Below are 16,648 nucleotides of genomic sequence, written 5' to 3' on the forward strand. Positions count from 1 at the left end.
AAAATCAACTCTCTTAATATTGATGTTAAATAAAACATCAAACTTCATTCTCTTTTTATTCGCCAACTTGATCGGACGTGTTGCGCGTCGTGGACGTCGTTGTTACACATATACATACGTACATATAAAAAAGCTTGAATGATCTTACATGCGGGCGACGAATTAAAACGGATACTAAAATATTAAAACGCAATTTGAAAGCAAAAAGTTAACTTCAAAGCTTTGTGTAAGTAAAAAAGAAATTGTTCTTGTTACCCGGTTTTGAGCGTGTACGTGTGCGCTTGTGTTTGTGTTGTTGCCTGTACCTGTGTGTGAGGCTATTTGTGTGAGTGTGACTCGAATTGGCAAAAGCGCAACTACGAAAGCGAAAGAAACAAATAAAAATACAGACTGTGTGCATTAGTGTGTAATTTTGTGAAAGTTTTATTTAAAACGCCATTAAGAAGTATATATAAATACATTAAAAGCGGCTTAAAAGTCAATAAAACTTCTCGCTGTCAGCGCTTGTAACTGTAACAACGTGCTTATAACAGTGACGCCGACGGCGACAGCGGCGCCAACGCAGCATATTTTGTTGTGTCGATGTGGTGTGTTTTGGCTTGTGAATTGTTTTTTATACAAGTTGGCAATGCATTAAATGCCAAAATAATTGTTTATTGTTGATTTGTTTATAAATAAATATGTAATATGCATTACATGAGCGCTACATCTCTTTCGCCCACGCTCACAACGTCACAAATGTAATATAACGGTATTTCAAAAACAAAGCTAATACATTTGCAATTATTTGCACTCTCCCCATATACAAAGCTATATCTTTTGCGTTGCAAATCGCAAGCTTGTGTATGTGTGTGTGTTATTGGCTATTCCCGCCCATCGCTCAGCTGACAGGTCGCACACACACACAGACACGCGCGCATGCTTTCCCCTTCAGCTTGCTCCCTTTGCCGGCATTTTGGACGGCTCAAATGTCACGCCACCTTATCAATGGGGCAGCAGTGTCGGAAGTGCAGCGTTCGGGGGCGCACGCATTGTTTTATGTGGTCAGTTTGCTAAATGTTTTAATTAAGTGTATGATGATAAACAACAACGGTACGTGCATTGACCCACTTGCAATATGCACTCTCTCTTGAAATTGCATTACGCAATTTAATTACAAAAAAAAAATCAACAACAGTGTTATTGATTTCTAATTGTTGTTTGACAATTGCAAAGTGACAATAATAAAAAAGAAAACTTTGCTTTCAAAGCTAAACGACCTTCATCAGCAACTGGAGTGCGAGATAAGAGAGCGCTGTGGGATGAAGAGCGTAGTCTCAAGTGTCTATGCAGCTGCATTTAGTTTGAATTTATATAAATATAACGCTGCTGCTGCTGCTGGCAGTTAGATAATACATTTGTTATTTAAAGTTTTATATTTTAAACGCAAAATACGCATATATGTAAACACAAATTGTGTTAAAGAGCAATGCTCTTATTTTGAATGGCGCTCTCTTACATTGTCTACGTCATTTCCCCAACGGTGCACGTGTACTTTCATGTAAATACTTAAACGTGTATGTGTGTCTGTGTGTGTGTTTGCGCACAGTCTCACGCGCGCTCTCTCTTGCGCTGTATCTCTCTCTGTTTGGCAGCCTGACTCATGCGCTCTCCTACTCCCACTCACTTGTCTGCTCAGTTTATTATACCAACTGAAAATCATGCGAGTTTTTTAGCTTGTGGAGCTGCGAGCTGTGCTGCGGGGTCATTTATATGTATGTGCGTGTGCTTAGGTGGCTGTGTGTGTGTGTCATCTGTTTGTTGCTCTCGTCGCCCCCAATGCGCGCAGCAGACCAGCTGAGCAGACAAAAGTTGTTGCATTCAGCATGGAAATTGCAGTGTCAGTGCTATTCTGATTTGTTTGGGGCGCGGTTTTGTTTGCTGGCGGCCCCCGGAAGCGTGTGCATTGAGAGCAACTGTCACGTTTTGATGAAGCGTCTTTTGTGGCAATAAGTTAACAATAAGCAAATAAATAGTGCCAAGTGCTCAGTGTGTGTGTGTGTGTGTGGATTTGCCGGTTGCCGTTTTCATTCATGGCCAAATGGTAAGTGAGCAAACTAGCCAGGATACAGTCAAATCTCTGGGCCAGACGTCAACAGTTTGCTCTTTGACCTTTTTACCTCGCCTCATCAGCTGTCCCTATAGAGATTGCTGCCGCTCTCTTGCATTTGCGCTCTTGTACAGTTGTGGTTGACGTGCCCAGCGTGGTGCATTCGCCGCTGACGCCACACGGCAACGCTCTCTTCGCCGCATTTCCCCTGAACATCGTATGATTTTTAGCTGGTATAACCAAATGCTAACAACGGCGGCGAAGAAAGAAAAACTTGCCACACGGCACAGCAACCCTCACCAACATTTGTAGCCCCGGCCACACACATTCACTGCCTTCCCTGCCTGCCCCTTGCTCCGCCCTGTGTGCTGCGCCCAGATTGTCTGGCGCTTTTCTTGCACGCAGCAGTTTTTGTTGTAAATGCGGCACAGCTGCTGCTGCTGCTTTTGTTTTTGTTGTAACGAAAATAGTCACGCGATTTTCATGTGGGCACATAGGGACCTGCATACATATTTAAATTTAATATACCACAGGCTACATTTCCCAGCTGAAATAGCAAAGAAAAAAGTCAATAAGAACAGACTGTATATAGTCAATTACTCAATATGCAACATTGTTTTACTGTAAATATTGCCTTGTAATTGTTTATCTCACGTTTATTATAAGTGGCCCCGTTCTTGAACCTGTGTGTAATAAATTTTTATGTTTTATACGCATTTCAAATTAAAAGCGCGTGTAATTATGTAACTAAAAAAGTTTTTAAAGCTGCAAATTTTTATTAAACTTAATTAAAGAGTGTGCTAAGCTGCTTTCAAACGAAAAAATAAAAACACGTTTTATTCTTAAAACGCGCGCTCAGCACTGGCAAACAAACAAATACACACACACACATACTATTACATATATATATATAGCGTTTAAATATTTGCTTTAGTCACGACGTTGAAATGTCTGCTGAAAGATTTTCTAACCGGTTTTGCCATGTCGTTGGCTTAAAGCATTTAACCGGCCTTTTGCGACGTGCCCGTGATCATTGCCAAAAGTGTTTTCTTTTCTTTATTTTGTGGAAAATTTTCACTTACAGCAAGTGTGTGTAGAATTACATAGACAGATAAAAATGCTTGTCTAGGTCATTTGCCTACATATACAAGCGACTATTTAAGATCTGAGCGATGATTTTACTTTCACATACAGACTCCCGCTCTTGCCCCCAACAAATGAGCGCGTGCAAATGAGCAATTGTACGCTCTCTCTCTTTTCTCGCTCTCTTTTTATTTTGGGCACTGCTGCTGCTGGCAATAATAAAATTCATTTCAATTCACCCACACACAAACAAAACTCTGGTCACAGTTGTTTGTTTTGTTTTGCCTTTCTCTCTTGCTCTTTCTCTTTCTCTGTTCGCTACGTGCAAATTGCCGCCTTGTGTGTGTTTTATTCATTGTTTTTGCAGCATTTGTTTAAATTTATGAGCATTTCTACTCAGCCTTATGCTCAGTGCGCTCTCAATCAGTTGCAAACTAAACAAAAAGGCAAAATAAATTATTTTTATTTTGGACTTTGACACAGTCATACGATGATATTTTTTGTTTTGCCCCCAATTGCGCAAGTGAGACGCAAGAGCGAGAGACAGAGAGAGAGCGTGAGGGAGGATCGGCGAGCAGGAGCAAAGCAAAGAGATAGCAATCAGACAGTCTAAGGTGCGCTCGCTTGCGTTCTTCAATCGTCGTTTAAGTTCATTTGTATGTTTCATACTAAGTTCATATGCAAATGAAGCAAAGTCGCTTAACGTTTAATTGCAATTGAATCAATACACAGATACATTTATCTACATATGCATGTGTATGTGTGTTTATTTATAACTGTTGCTTGCCCCATCAATGTCAAGGCATCCATCATGTGCCACATATAAGGTTATGCTGATAATTGCATTTTTTTTTGCACCCTGGGGCACTTTATTGTTTACTTTAGCAGCTAAACGGTCAAAGTTCAAGTAACAGTACAAAGCTATTGACGCAATTGCAAAAATCGTCGCACATGCAGAAAGAGCAGCTCAAGTTTTTTTTTTAATATGCATGTAGCAAAAAGTCAGGGCTGCAGTAACACAATAATTTTAAGAAAATAATACAAATATTGGAGCATATATTAAAACTCATAAAGTATTAGGAATTTTAGATTTAGTACTATAGAAATTTTTTATCTTTAAAATTTCATAAGTTAAAAATTGATTACTAATGCTTAAAAATATTTTAAAAATAATGTATCTCAATTTTCGAACTATCAAAATATTACACGCTACTTAACTCTATAATTATTATTAAATATAATTTGTATAACATTCTCAAACATTTCAATTTCAAAACGTAAATTGTTTTGATGCGTCATTAAACTTATTTATGACGTGTCTCCGCTACAGCATGACATGTTAGATTTTGCTGTAGAATGTCTTACGTAATATTAGATTCATAATTTGTGTATGTTTTATTTTGTTGTTAACAAAGCTCAATTACACACAAGACTTTGCACCTAGAGGAAACAAACTGGACTTTGCAATTTGCGTGACAATTGAATTGATTTATATAAATAGTAAAAAACTAGAAATCATTGAATTGAATTTAAATTCTTGAAGCCGAGCGTAACTGATATTTTTTTGGCTGATGACGTCGTTGTAATTAAAACATGCAAAATGCAACTGTAATTTAATTTCAAGATCGAGTTCGAGGTGAGCACAACCAGTTGCACTTTCCCATTGGTAGCATTTGCTTGTTAGTCAAGCGTGAGAGTCGAGAGAGTCGCGAGAGCTCTCAGTGCTCTTTTTGTTTTGTTGTTGTGCAACAAAATGGCAGCTAACGACTGCATAAACAATAAAAAAATGAACGGCAAATGAAAATAAATAAACAATTTGTGCAGCTTGCAATATGCATAGGCAATAATTAAGGCGAGTTTTGTTTTGCAATTGCTTTAATCAAAGCAATTAAAAAAGTTTCACCTAACTAGGCGACAAAAGAGCGAGAGAGTGAGAGAGAGAGTAGTGTAACTGTATATTAACAGTTTGGGATTGTGGAAACATTTGATATTAAAATTGCATATTAGTTACTGCAGTTGTGTGTGTGAGTTGTATGCAAATATTTGCAACACATGTTGCCTGCCACTTTTGTTGAATATAAAGCTATGACAGATATTTTTAAACAATTTTAAACAAATTATTAAATAATTAAAAACAGCTAAAATATGTTGTTTAATAATTTTGTATTATTTTTAACGATATTGCACTGTAGCTAATACAAAATAAATAGCTATCAGTTATATTTAGAATTTTCGTTTTGAATTGTTGGCATTTGAAGTACTATGAACTAAGTATTAAATAATTTAAAACTTTTGACAACGTCTTAAATATTTTGTTGAATTATTTTATATTATTTTGAACCATATTACTTTAGCTAAGTCAAAATGAATATATTCAAATTTTCTTTTTGAAGTGTTGGCATTTGAAGTACTATGAACTAAGTATTAAATAATTTAAAAGCTTTGACAACAGTTTAAGTATTATGTTTAATAATATTGTATTATTTTTATCGATTGTGTACTGTAGCTAACACAAAATGAACACATTCAATTAAGCTTTGTTTATATTATAATTTTTGACACTGATTCGCAAGTTGCTTAAGTGCAGTTTATCGCATTATTTTTAACAGGTGCTGGGGTGGGGGTGGGTACAAAGTACACTCAGACACACACACGCACACACACACACACTCAGACACACTTGTAAGCACACACTTAGTTAATCATTTCCTCATTGTCTTAATCCAGACTATAAATGTGTTTACTTAGGGCAATCGCTACAGCTGCCGTTTGCTGCCAGTAACCTTTGTGCTCTCTCTCTATCTCTATCTCGCTCTCTCATCATGCAATTTAACTTTGATCAGGGTCACGATTGTCGCACATGCGATGTCTCGCAGTCGCTCAAAGTTCAAACATTTAAATGCGAGCGTATAGTTCAGTTAGCTTTCACTATATAGAATTTGAACAAGTCAGTTGCAGTTGTGTATATATCTTTGAGATATCAATTTACAATGTTGCTGCCTGTGTGGCTAAAAATAAAAAAAACACAACTTTGGACTTTGTCACTTGTGTGTTGAAAAGTGTTTCGGCTTAACATAAACAAATATTTATAAACAAAGGGCTACGCCAATTGAGTTGAGTCTCCGACCTACGCCAATTTGTAGTAGTAGCGCTAGAGAAAGAGCAAGAGAACCGAACTGACTATAAATTTTCACCACAATCTGCTGCTTTTGACATTTCTCTTGACCACATTATGCAATCAGCAAAAAAAAAATGCTTGTTGTTGTTTGTCTAAAATTAATTTGTATGCTAACTATATATATAAACAATGTATAGGCTAAAGCTATATTTGTTGTTCTTCTTATGGCTATTATCAGTTTTTTTTTTACCAAGGCGAAACGTAAGGCTAGAACTTGTTTACGCTGCTGGCCGCTTTCGATTTTTTTGGCAGTAAAAAGCTGCACGCAACTTAAACAATTTATTTGTTTAGTTTGTTTAATTATACTATTTAAATTATTTTTAGCAAGTGTATTAAACAAGCAAGTTAATTTAGCTAAAGTATTGTTGTTATTGCCAATTAGCTGCTTTTGGTGTGTGCGGTTTAGTTTTAAGTTTAACTTTCATACAATTGTTTATTGTCGTTGTTTATTCATTGTCATTGTGTTTTCTACATTTACAGAGTTTACAAGTACAACAACACCAACAACACTAAAAAGGCATTAGGAAGTCTGTGTACTCTCATCGCTTAAATGTTGCATCAATTTGTTCATCGATACACATAAATTACGCATACGCCGCATTGTCATTACACCAATTGGATTATAAAGTCGCGGCTACGACTTAAGTGTTAACCAAAAGTCGTGCTAACTCTCTCTCTTTTAAACGATCATTGTCAACTGTATTATCTGTCTATATCCAAGTTGTTCCATTGCAAGTAAAACTACAACAAGATGTTTATCGAAGATGATGCGCAGTAAGTATATTTTTAAATTCCTTTCTGACATCAGTTAAATTCTTTGGAACACGCTTTGTCGTCAAGTTCAAGGACGTGACGTCGCTGCGATTTGTTTATCAGCTGCGCGCTTATCACACATATGAATAGTAGTATAATAATAAATGTTGCTTGCTTTCTTTTGTACAATTAAAATGCTTGAAATCAGAAATCAGCGCACTAAGCTCATATAAATTTCAAGTATGCGTTGACTACACGTAATTTATGATAAAGCTGCATTGACAGTATAGACTGATCGCTCAGTTGCTAACGAGCTGCACGTTTGCTAACTTGCAATAATCTATAACTGCATATACTAGTTAAAGGAAATGGAAATAATTAGTGTCTTGTCTTGCTGCCAAGTTTATTGATAACAATTCAGCAAAGTTTGAAAAGTTCGCCTAGCAGCGCTGATTAGCATGAGCCGCTGACACTCACTGAATCTGCTAATTGATAAGCAGACTCTAAAGAGCGTGGCTTGTTATCATAGTAGAGCTTATTGGCCTTCAGGTGCTTGACAATTGGCTGCGAGTTTAGCCAAGTCGACTTAGATAAAAAAGCGAATTGCATAATAAAAAGATAAGCTAATGAAATACAATTTTTTTTGCTGGCTTAATGTAGCGTTGAAAATAATTATAAAATTCAAGCGCTTAAAAACACATTTGCTGGCAATTTTCATAAAATTTATTGAAGCATAAATTCCATGTACGATAAGCAATTGATTGGGATGGACTTTGTAACTGCTTACAGCGCTATTAACGCTTAGTTAAGTGCTAAGTTTTTACATGTGGCAAGCAGACTGATCGCAGACGCTGCTCAACACCTTTGCCAGTGGCACTGATAAACGCTTTCCAGCTGATAACAGCTTTGCTTGCTCTGTCTGTTCGTGCGTTAAGAACGTCGGCAACCCTTTTTTGTTTCCAGTTCTGGCGGGCACGAAAGATTTGCCAATTGCAATCAGTTGGCTTTCGGCTTGTGACGGCGCTACAACTGCTATAGAGCTAAAGCAAGTGGGTTACTGGGTCGCTACTACACTCTCTAGTATTTTATATAGTCGCCGAGTGTGAATGCGTTGTAAATTTGCATTTCAATTGTCGCTGCAGCAGCTGCTACTTAATATAATATTTTCAATTATTTCTAATTCTTTTTGTCTTTCTTCTTCATTTGCAGAATGGACAGCTTTTGGGTGCAGAGCGCGCTGGGCGCTATCAAGACAATTGCATTTCTTTATGATATTATAACGCTGCCCGTCTATTTGGTATTACAAGCGCCCTGGAAGCGTCGACAGGACTCAAGGCGCGTCAAGGTGAGTGGCAACAACAGCAACTGATAGTTACAGCCTGAGTTACAAAGTTCGTGCTAATCGCATGTTTTAGCTATAGAGCGCGCAATCTTTATAAATTGCAAATCGTTAGACAACACGCAATGTTAATTTTCAGCTCTATATATAACTTTATGACCTTTCAACTCTATTTGCGGCATTATCTTACTTACAAAATTCATGTCAAATCAAAAGTTTATAACACTTCAGCTGCAGCGTCATGATTCACTTAAGAGTTCTAGAAATAAATTGATAACTGTTGTGGCCAACTTGTAGTTTATCGACTGTCTGTATCTTATGTTGATAACGTTAACACCTCATGCAAGCAACAACAACAAACTTGTATATGGCAAATCAAAACTTCATACATATGTGTTTGTAATTTTATTATTAGTTTTCAAGCTAATTTTTGGTTATTTTCTATGCATCTAGGCCAAGCCCATAAGCAACAAGAACATATTGTTGATCGAAGAGTCCTCCAAGTACGCAGCGGATGATATTGAGGTTTCGTTTCATTTTGTTTTCGTGGTGTTATTTTCTTATTTTAAACTTTGGTGTCTGTGTTATGCACAACATTTAAACCACCCACCCACCCACCAACCCCTTGGCGTCGTACCTTTGTTTAGTTCTAAGTGCTGGGCATTCCTTTTAGCTGTTTTGGTGTTGGTTAAACACAACCACGCGCTATATATTATATTTATATTTATAAAGCTTTACTAAACTCGCAATTTTTTATAGGCACGCATCATAAAGAATGACGAAACCGAGCTGACGTACCGCACCACGGAGCCGCCACGTGATGTGCATGTCAAGATGCTGCAGGAGAACATTGATACGCTGGAGAAGGTGTTCAACTATGTGGCCAAGACGCATTCAACGAAACGTTGCCTGGGCACGCGTCAAATACTCAGCGAGGAGGACGAAACGCAGCCCAATGGACGCGTCTTCAAGAAGTACAACATGGGCGACTACAAATGGAAGAACTTCATTGAGGCGGAACGCATGGCGTCCAGCTTTGGACGTGGTCTGCGTGAGCTTGGCCAAGCGCCACGTGAAAACATTGTCATCTTTGCCGAGACGCGCGCCGAGTGGATGATTGCAGCTCATGGCTGCTTCAAACAGGCCATGCCCATTGTAACTGTTTACGCCACGCTGGGAGACGATGGTGTTGCCCACTGTAAGTGAAAGTTTTGGGCAATCAAAAGCTGCGTGTTTAACTTTTACTTTTGCAGGCATTAGCGAAACGGAGGTAACCACTGTTATAACCTCGCATGATTTGCTGCCCAAGTTCAAGACGCTGCTGGACAAGTGCCCCAATGTCAACACCATTATCTATATGGAGGATCAGCTGCACAAAACCGAGACCACAGGCTTCAAGGAAGGCGTCAAAGTGCTGCCATTTGCGCAAGTTGTAAAGATTGGCAACGACAGCAAGTTTGGTAAGCTGCCCATATCGATTAAAGTCTAAAACGCAACTAATCTATTTCGCTATTTTTTCAAACAGAGAACGTGCCACCCAAGGGCGATGATATTGCCATCATTATGTACACCTCTGGCTCAACGGGCACACCCAAGGGCGTGCTGCTGTCGCACAAGAATTGCATTGCCACCATGAAGGGCTTTTGCGATATGGTTACCATTTATCCAGAGGATGTGCTCATAGGTTTTCTGCCTTTGGCGCACGTTTTCGAGCTTGTTGCGGAGAGCGTTTGCCTTATGACTGGCGTTTCCATTGGCTACTCCACGCCGCTGACCTTAATCGATACGAGCAGCAAGATTATGCGCGGCTGCAAGGGCGACGCTTCCGTATTAAAGCCCACGTGCATGACTTCCGTGCCACTGATATTGGATCGCATTTCAAAGGGCATCAACGACAAGGTCAACTCGGGCTCGGCGTTTAAGAAGGCGCTGTTCAAATTTCTTTACCAATACAAGGTCAAGTGGATACAGCGTGGCTATCAGACGCCGCTGATTGACAAGTAAGCTAAGCAATAGTTTGAGACTGCAATTGTTTATTAACTGTTTGTATTTTTTGTTTTGTAGACTGGTCTTCAAAAAGGTTGCCAAGCTTATGGGCGGCAAGGTGCGCATTATTATGTCTGGCGGTGCGCCTTTGTCCTCCGATACACATGAGCAGATCAAGACGTGTCTGTGCGTCGACTTAATACAAGGCTATGGTCTAACGGAAACTACCTCTGGCGCCACTGTTATGGACTGTAAGTGCTTCATATGAGTTTTACTTATGCTTATGTTTAATTTTTGTTTTGTATGCCGCAGCGCGTGACATGACCTATGGACGCACTGGTGGCCCGCTTACCGTTTGCGATATACGTCTGGTTAACTGGGAGGAGGGCAATTATCGCATTAACAACAAGCCCTATCCACAAGGCGAAGTGCTCATTGGCGGCGATTGTGTATCCCAAGGCTACTACAAGCTGCCTGGCAAGACTAGCGAGGACTTTTTCGAGGAGGATGGACGTCGCTGGTTCAAGACTGGCGACATTGGCGAAGTACAAACCGATGGCGTACTTAAGATCATTGGTAAGCTGACCACTTATATGTCAAGCTTTTGAAATTCCTGCAACTTTTTTTTATAGATCGCAAGAAGGATTTGGTTAAGCTGCAGGCTGGCGAATATGTCTCATTGGGCAAAGTTGAATCCGAGTTGAAAACTTGCGGCATTATTGAAAACATTTGCGTTTATGGTGATCCAACAAAACAATTTACTGTCGCGCTGGTCGTGCCAAATCAGAAACATCTCGAGGAGCTGGCTGAACGTAATGGACTGAAAAATAAAACCTTTGAAGAGCTGTGCTCATCGCCCATTATGGAGAAGGCTATACTCAAGGAAATTGCCGAACATGCGCGAAAATGTTAGTTGTCTTTCATTGTTTATATTTTTAGTGTAACTAATGTTTTATTTTATTTTGTTTGGCAGGCAAATTGCAAAAGTTTGAGGTGCCTGCAGCTATAACGCTCTGCAAGGAAGTCTGGTCACCGGATATGGGTCTGGTAACGGCTGCATTCAAGCTCAAGCGCAAGGAGATACAGGATAAATATCAGCACGATATTAGCCGCATGTACGCTTCATGAAAATCAATGTACTAAGCAGCAGCAGCAGATACAACAAACCAACAACAACAACAATAACAACAACAACAGCAGCAGTTAGCAGCAGCAGCAGCAGTAATGAACTTCAAGTGGAAATGGTTTAGTACAGCTCAGGCAAACACACACACATACACACACAAGCTCACTTGGCATTACTGAAAACCAAACTAGCTTAAGTACTAAAAGATCTAAAAAGCCCATTAAGACACACACACACCTATGCATTAAACACACACTTAAGTAGATTTGCCTGCTTAGCTTAGCGCAAAGTGCGAGAGAATTTGTAATTTATAAGCTGCTTGGCTTTTGTTTTGTTTTTTGCATTTTGAATAAGGGACAAATTTCTGTAGTTTCTTAGTCGAGCTTGGTTTGGTTGAGCTTCTCTTATTTGCTGTTGATGATAACGAGATGATGACGTTTATATTGAATGACAACGCTTATGAAGATGATGATGATGTACAGTTTTTTGGTTTTTATTAGTGCATACATATATTTTTTTTCTTGTGGCAAATAAAACAATTGCGTGAAAAATACTTATTTTTATAGAAAACAATAAATATTGCTTAAGTGGTTGCCTATTAATTATGTACATACTGATACACAAAATGCGTATATACATATATCAAAATTTAATTTATATGTGTATAAAAAAAAGAAAATATATATTTAATATACATATTAGCGTACGTTTTATTAAGCTAAGTTTAATGTATGGCTAATATTGAAGTAATGAATTGATAAGAAGTGCGATATGTTATGAATTAAACTGCAAATAATGCTGAAAATGAATTTCAGAAAATTTCTTTACTTCTGCTGGAACCAACAAAACAAATAAATAAAAAACCCTCCATACATTATTTAACAGAAATGCATAATAAAAAGGTTACAAATATTTGTAATATATATACTAAAGATATATATATATTTAGGGCAATTTAGTTAAAGCAACACAAATGAACTTTACAAATCAATTACGAGTCAAAATTTTAAATGCAACAAATGAAAGACTTAGTGCTAATGAATGAATTAAGAATACTAAACGTAATAGCTAAAAAAAAGAGGCCAAATCGCCTGAGAACTAATAAGATTTCATAGGTTTTTTTCGTCTTTTAGTTGTTTACATTTGTAGTCATATTCTTAGTTAACAACATTTACAATTGTAGGCATGTTTAGCAATTTATACAAAAAAACGCTGCGTTTCTAAAATGAGCAAGAAGTAAAAAAATTCAATAAATAAATACATACATAATAATAAAGTTCGTTTTGTTTATTATATAAATACTATGATGCATGTTTTACATAATTATTTATAATTGCTATAGAGCGAGCTACGTGCAAAACCCAATACACAAAACAAAATCATATATATATTATATATAAAATTATAACTGTAAGTAAGCAAATTGCATTATTGTAAATTTATGCGTCAAATGAGAAAAATCAATAAATATCGAAACTTTTGAAAAGAAATTAACAAACTTCTATTATTAAATACGAAAAGCAAACCTCAAACTATTATTAGAACTGATTGTGAGCTGATAATCAATTTTTCTTTGCGTTGAATTTCCCAGAATGCTCTAGAACGTTCTTTGGTCAACAAGCTTCAACTGTCAGGATGGCCGAGTGGTCTAAGGCGCTACGTTCAGGTCGTAGTCTACTCTGTAGGCGTGGGTTCGAATCCCACTTCTGACAAATCATTTTTTGTTTTTTATTTTATTTTATTAAATTGTATGTCACCAGATATTTATGTATATTTATTTTATTAAATTAATATGTCTGCTGCTTAGCGCTGTTTGCCTGGTAAATTGCTTAAAGTTGTGTGTAAGTTAAACTAACTCTTGAATAAATAAAGCTTAAGCTCACATATGCTGCATGTATTTATTAACTATTTACACATACGTGTGCATATGTGTATCTGTTACACATTCGTCATTAATTTGCGCTGTACAAATAAGAGGATCATACTCATTATCATCAACTGCATTGGCTTCTGCTGCCTTTGACTTGTTTACGCCGCTTGTTTGCCAATGCCAGAGTAAATGGCACAATTTATGCGCATCGCTGCAGTCACTCAGTCTGGTATTTACTGTAGTCACATGCCCTGTCCCCCGCTCAGTGGGTGTCTTTGGCTCTTATGCATTTTTATGGCATTAAAAAATTGTTAATGTTTTGCAGGACGCGTCGCACATTTATTTTAGTGCGCGCCTGACTGTGGCATGGCAACGCCAACGAGAGAGCAGCTGAAGCAGTGCGCTGGCAGCAAGTAGCATGTTGCATGCCCCGCCGAAACACCTGAAGTGGCCTGCCACTGCCAGCGGTCCACTAAGGTCCACTAATGCAACAAATAAATCATAAAAAAAAAGGAAAGGAAATTGTGACTGGGAACGCGCTGCTCGTGCGGCAGACAATTTTTCAGCATTATAAAGGTAACAAAAGTTGGCATAAGCACGTTTGGGAGCCGCAAAGAAAAGCTGTCAACATGTGTAGAAAAAAAAAAATGGAAAATATTTGCTATTTAAGCTGAACGCTAAACGAAAAAACTAATTTATACTTTCAGTTTTTATACAAAGTTAGTGCAACTGCTAGTCCGCTATAGCTTTTGGAGCTTACAGCTGACAAAGTGCCTTACAAATGGACGCTGACCACTTGTTAAACGAAATTTTTAGTACTTGCTATTTTGCAGTGCACTTCTCATACAGAACATTAAGTAAATCACCAAGTGTTGAATTAGAATGCGCTATAAAAAATAACAAACATTACAGTACGTCAGGCGACTGAGCTTGCACCAATAAAATTAATAGACTATGAAAGCAACACACACACACACACATTGAGCTATCGATGCTGGCAAGGACTTACAAACAGGACATGCAGTCGATGCTGCGAATGCGCGTGCAAGCATCTCTCAATATGTAATGCTAAGAATTTTATGCGTATACGTTACGCTCAATGGATTTTAGATGATAGACAGACAGCCAGACAAAGTTTTGTGCTGCGTATAAAAATGTCAACGTCAGAGGCGTAGTCTTAAAGGGGGCAACGCTTAAAGCTTAAGCGCATTAGAGCGATGTTCACTTGATAAATATATATATTAGCTAAGCACTTAATGTTGCTAATTTAATTGCGTGAAAAGCGCAGCAGCTTGATCTTTGCAGCGATCTTAAAGCTTTCAACTGTCTACTCTACAAAATAATAAATTTGCATAATTATTACATCATTAGAATAGTTCTAATTTAATAAACTAATATACATTTAGGCTCATGTAAGGCAACCAATGCTTTTGGCGCGTTCTAACCAAGTGCCCGGATAGCTCAGTCGGTAGAGCATTGGACTTTTAATCCAAGGGTCCAGGGTTCAAGTCCCTGTTCGGGCGATCATATTTTTGTTTTTTTTTTTTACATATATTATTATATACAATTTTTGGCAGCCCACTTGACACAAATTTCTTGTCAATGCAAATTTCTCGATTGCGCATTTTCAAATCTAATGTATGCCTGAAGCACTCGGCACTCGCAATCAGTGTAAGCAAAAAGTCATTGCTGCAATTGAAGCTAAAATTGAATTTAATTTAGCAAATTGAAATGCCAAAAGCAGTCGCGTGGAATACAGCACACACACACACACACACATGCATGTAATGCGACTTCAATGTCAGCGAGTGGCAAAAAGCAGCAGCAACACAGCTAGGGGACTAAGTATAGGGTCAAAATCAAAAGCGAAAACTTTCACTTTGAAGGACAGCACAGAGAGCTGTCGCGAAAGAGTGAGCGAGCAGGAATGGCAGACAGGCAGGCGCACGTCAATCTCAGCGACATTTCGCAGCGCTCGTTGAAGCGCAACGAGCGGAAATCAGCCGCCATATCAGGCGGATATGCTTGACAAGGCCGGACGGAAATGAAACGTAAGTGAACATGGGGACCAGCAACAAAAAGCAATAGTTAAACAATAACAATAACAAAAGTGCTGACATTGAAGCTTGGGATGCTTATTGAGAGCAAAGCATAAATAGTTGGTAACAGGTAAATATTACGCATACGCCATGTGGTTGCTGCCAGCAAAAGTATGTCAACATGGCCAATAACAATTGTTGTTTGCCTCTGTATCTGTGTGTGTGTCGATAAAATGCATTCAACTCATTTTACTGTTACACGTACATGGCATTTGGCATTGGCTTAGTGCTCCAAATAGACATGTATCTACTAACATGTGTGTGTGTGTGTGTGTGTGTGTGTGTGTATTTATAGTCTTGTTGCATGCGAGTCACTCAGCAGCCCAGTACATGAAATCGATTTTGAATTTGCAGTAAAAATGCAAATGCAAATGCTGCTGGCCTCACAGCAATAACAACAAAAATTCCTATTTGACTAACTTGCAATTGTTGCAAGAGCGAGCAGAGCAAACACATTGTGCACGCTTCTATTTGTATCTCGATTTCAGCAAGCTTTACTCACAATAATATGACAAATATTTGCGCATAAATGGCAGTTGAATGGATTGGATTGGCATATGCAAACAAATAATAAAATTTAAGTTACTCGCTACTGATCTTCAAACTTAGCAAACTGTGGCAAACACAGTTAACCAATTATGTTGCGTTGCATGTTGCAAGTCTCTCTCTCTCTCTCTTTCTGTTAACTGCATATGCACAACTGTATGCAAAACTTTTTTCCTGCGCTCTTCGAAAGCTAAACTGCAACGCTTAATACGTATTCTATACGCCATGTTGCACATGTTGCACATTTTGCGAATGTTGCCAAGTTCAAATAGCTGTGAAAATGCACACGCCAGCCCGAAATGCATCCCCTCTAAAAAAAAGGGGGGTGATACTCCAACAAGAACAACTATTTGATAAGCGCGCAGCGGCAGAATTATTGAAGTGCCACAGCACGTGTTGCAAGTGCACCAATTTTTTGCACAACTAACTTTTTTTGTTGTATTTTAGATTTTATTTCATTTCAGTTTGTGCACTAAAATTTTGTTGCAACTAAAAAAAACAAGCTAGCTAAACTTTTTAGACACACGGCCTTGGCATTATTTTGCAGCTAACAACAAAAGCGAACTAGATATAACTATA

At 38.1% G+C, this 16,648-nt stretch overlaps 1 protein-coding gene and 2 non-coding genes across 5 annotated transcripts; all 3 read left to right on the forward strand.

Moving 5' to 3' along the window:
- The first annotated feature begins 57 nt into the window (after positions 1 to 57).
- LOC108597182 (long-chain-fatty-acid--CoA ligase 3) lies at positions 58 to 12,195 on the forward strand. Of its 3 annotated transcripts, XM_017983607.2 has the most exons (10): positions 58 to 226; positions 6,831 to 7,124; positions 8,313 to 8,448; positions 9,202 to 9,640; positions 9,696 to 9,902; positions 9,968 to 10,442; positions 10,507 to 10,679; positions 10,741 to 11,004; positions 11,061 to 11,336; positions 11,402 to 11,556. In XM_017983607.2, exons 2-10 carry the CDS (start codon positions 7,102 to 7,104, stop codon positions 11,554 to 11,556), a joined length of 2,148 nt encoding a protein of 715 aa, XP_017839096.1. In that variant the 5' UTR covers positions 58 to 226; positions 6,831 to 7,101. The 3 variants fall into 3 exon arrangements, with proteins under 3 accessions (XP_017839096.1, XP_017839097.1, XP_017839098.1); XM_017983608.2 differs by lacking the exon at positions 58 to 226 and having other exon boundaries at positions 7,102 to 7,124; positions 11,402 to 12,195; XM_017983609.1 differs by lacking the exons at positions 58 to 226; positions 6,831 to 7,124 and adding an exon at positions 8,098 to 8,152.
- Positions 12,196 to 13,183: 988 nt separating this feature from the next.
- Positions 13,184 to 13,266, forward strand: Trnal-cag. The gene has a single exon. It is a non-coding gene; the product is annotated as a tRNA-Leu (tRNA).
- Positions 13,267 to 14,874: 1,608 nt separating this feature from the next.
- Trnak-uuu lies at positions 14,875 to 14,947 on the forward strand. Its single transcript has one exon. It is a non-coding gene; the product is annotated as a tRNA-Lys (tRNA).
- The last annotated feature ends 1,701 nt before the right edge of the window (positions 14,948 to 16,648 follow it).

The sequence above is a fragment of the Drosophila busckii genome, chromosome 2R, assembly GCF_011750605.1.
Source record: "Drosophila busckii strain San Diego stock center, stock number 13000-0081.31 chromosome 2R, ASM1175060v1, whole genome shotgun sequence".
NCBI classification, from domain to species: domain Eukaryota; kingdom Metazoa; phylum Arthropoda; class Insecta; order Diptera; family Drosophilidae; genus Drosophila; species Drosophila busckii.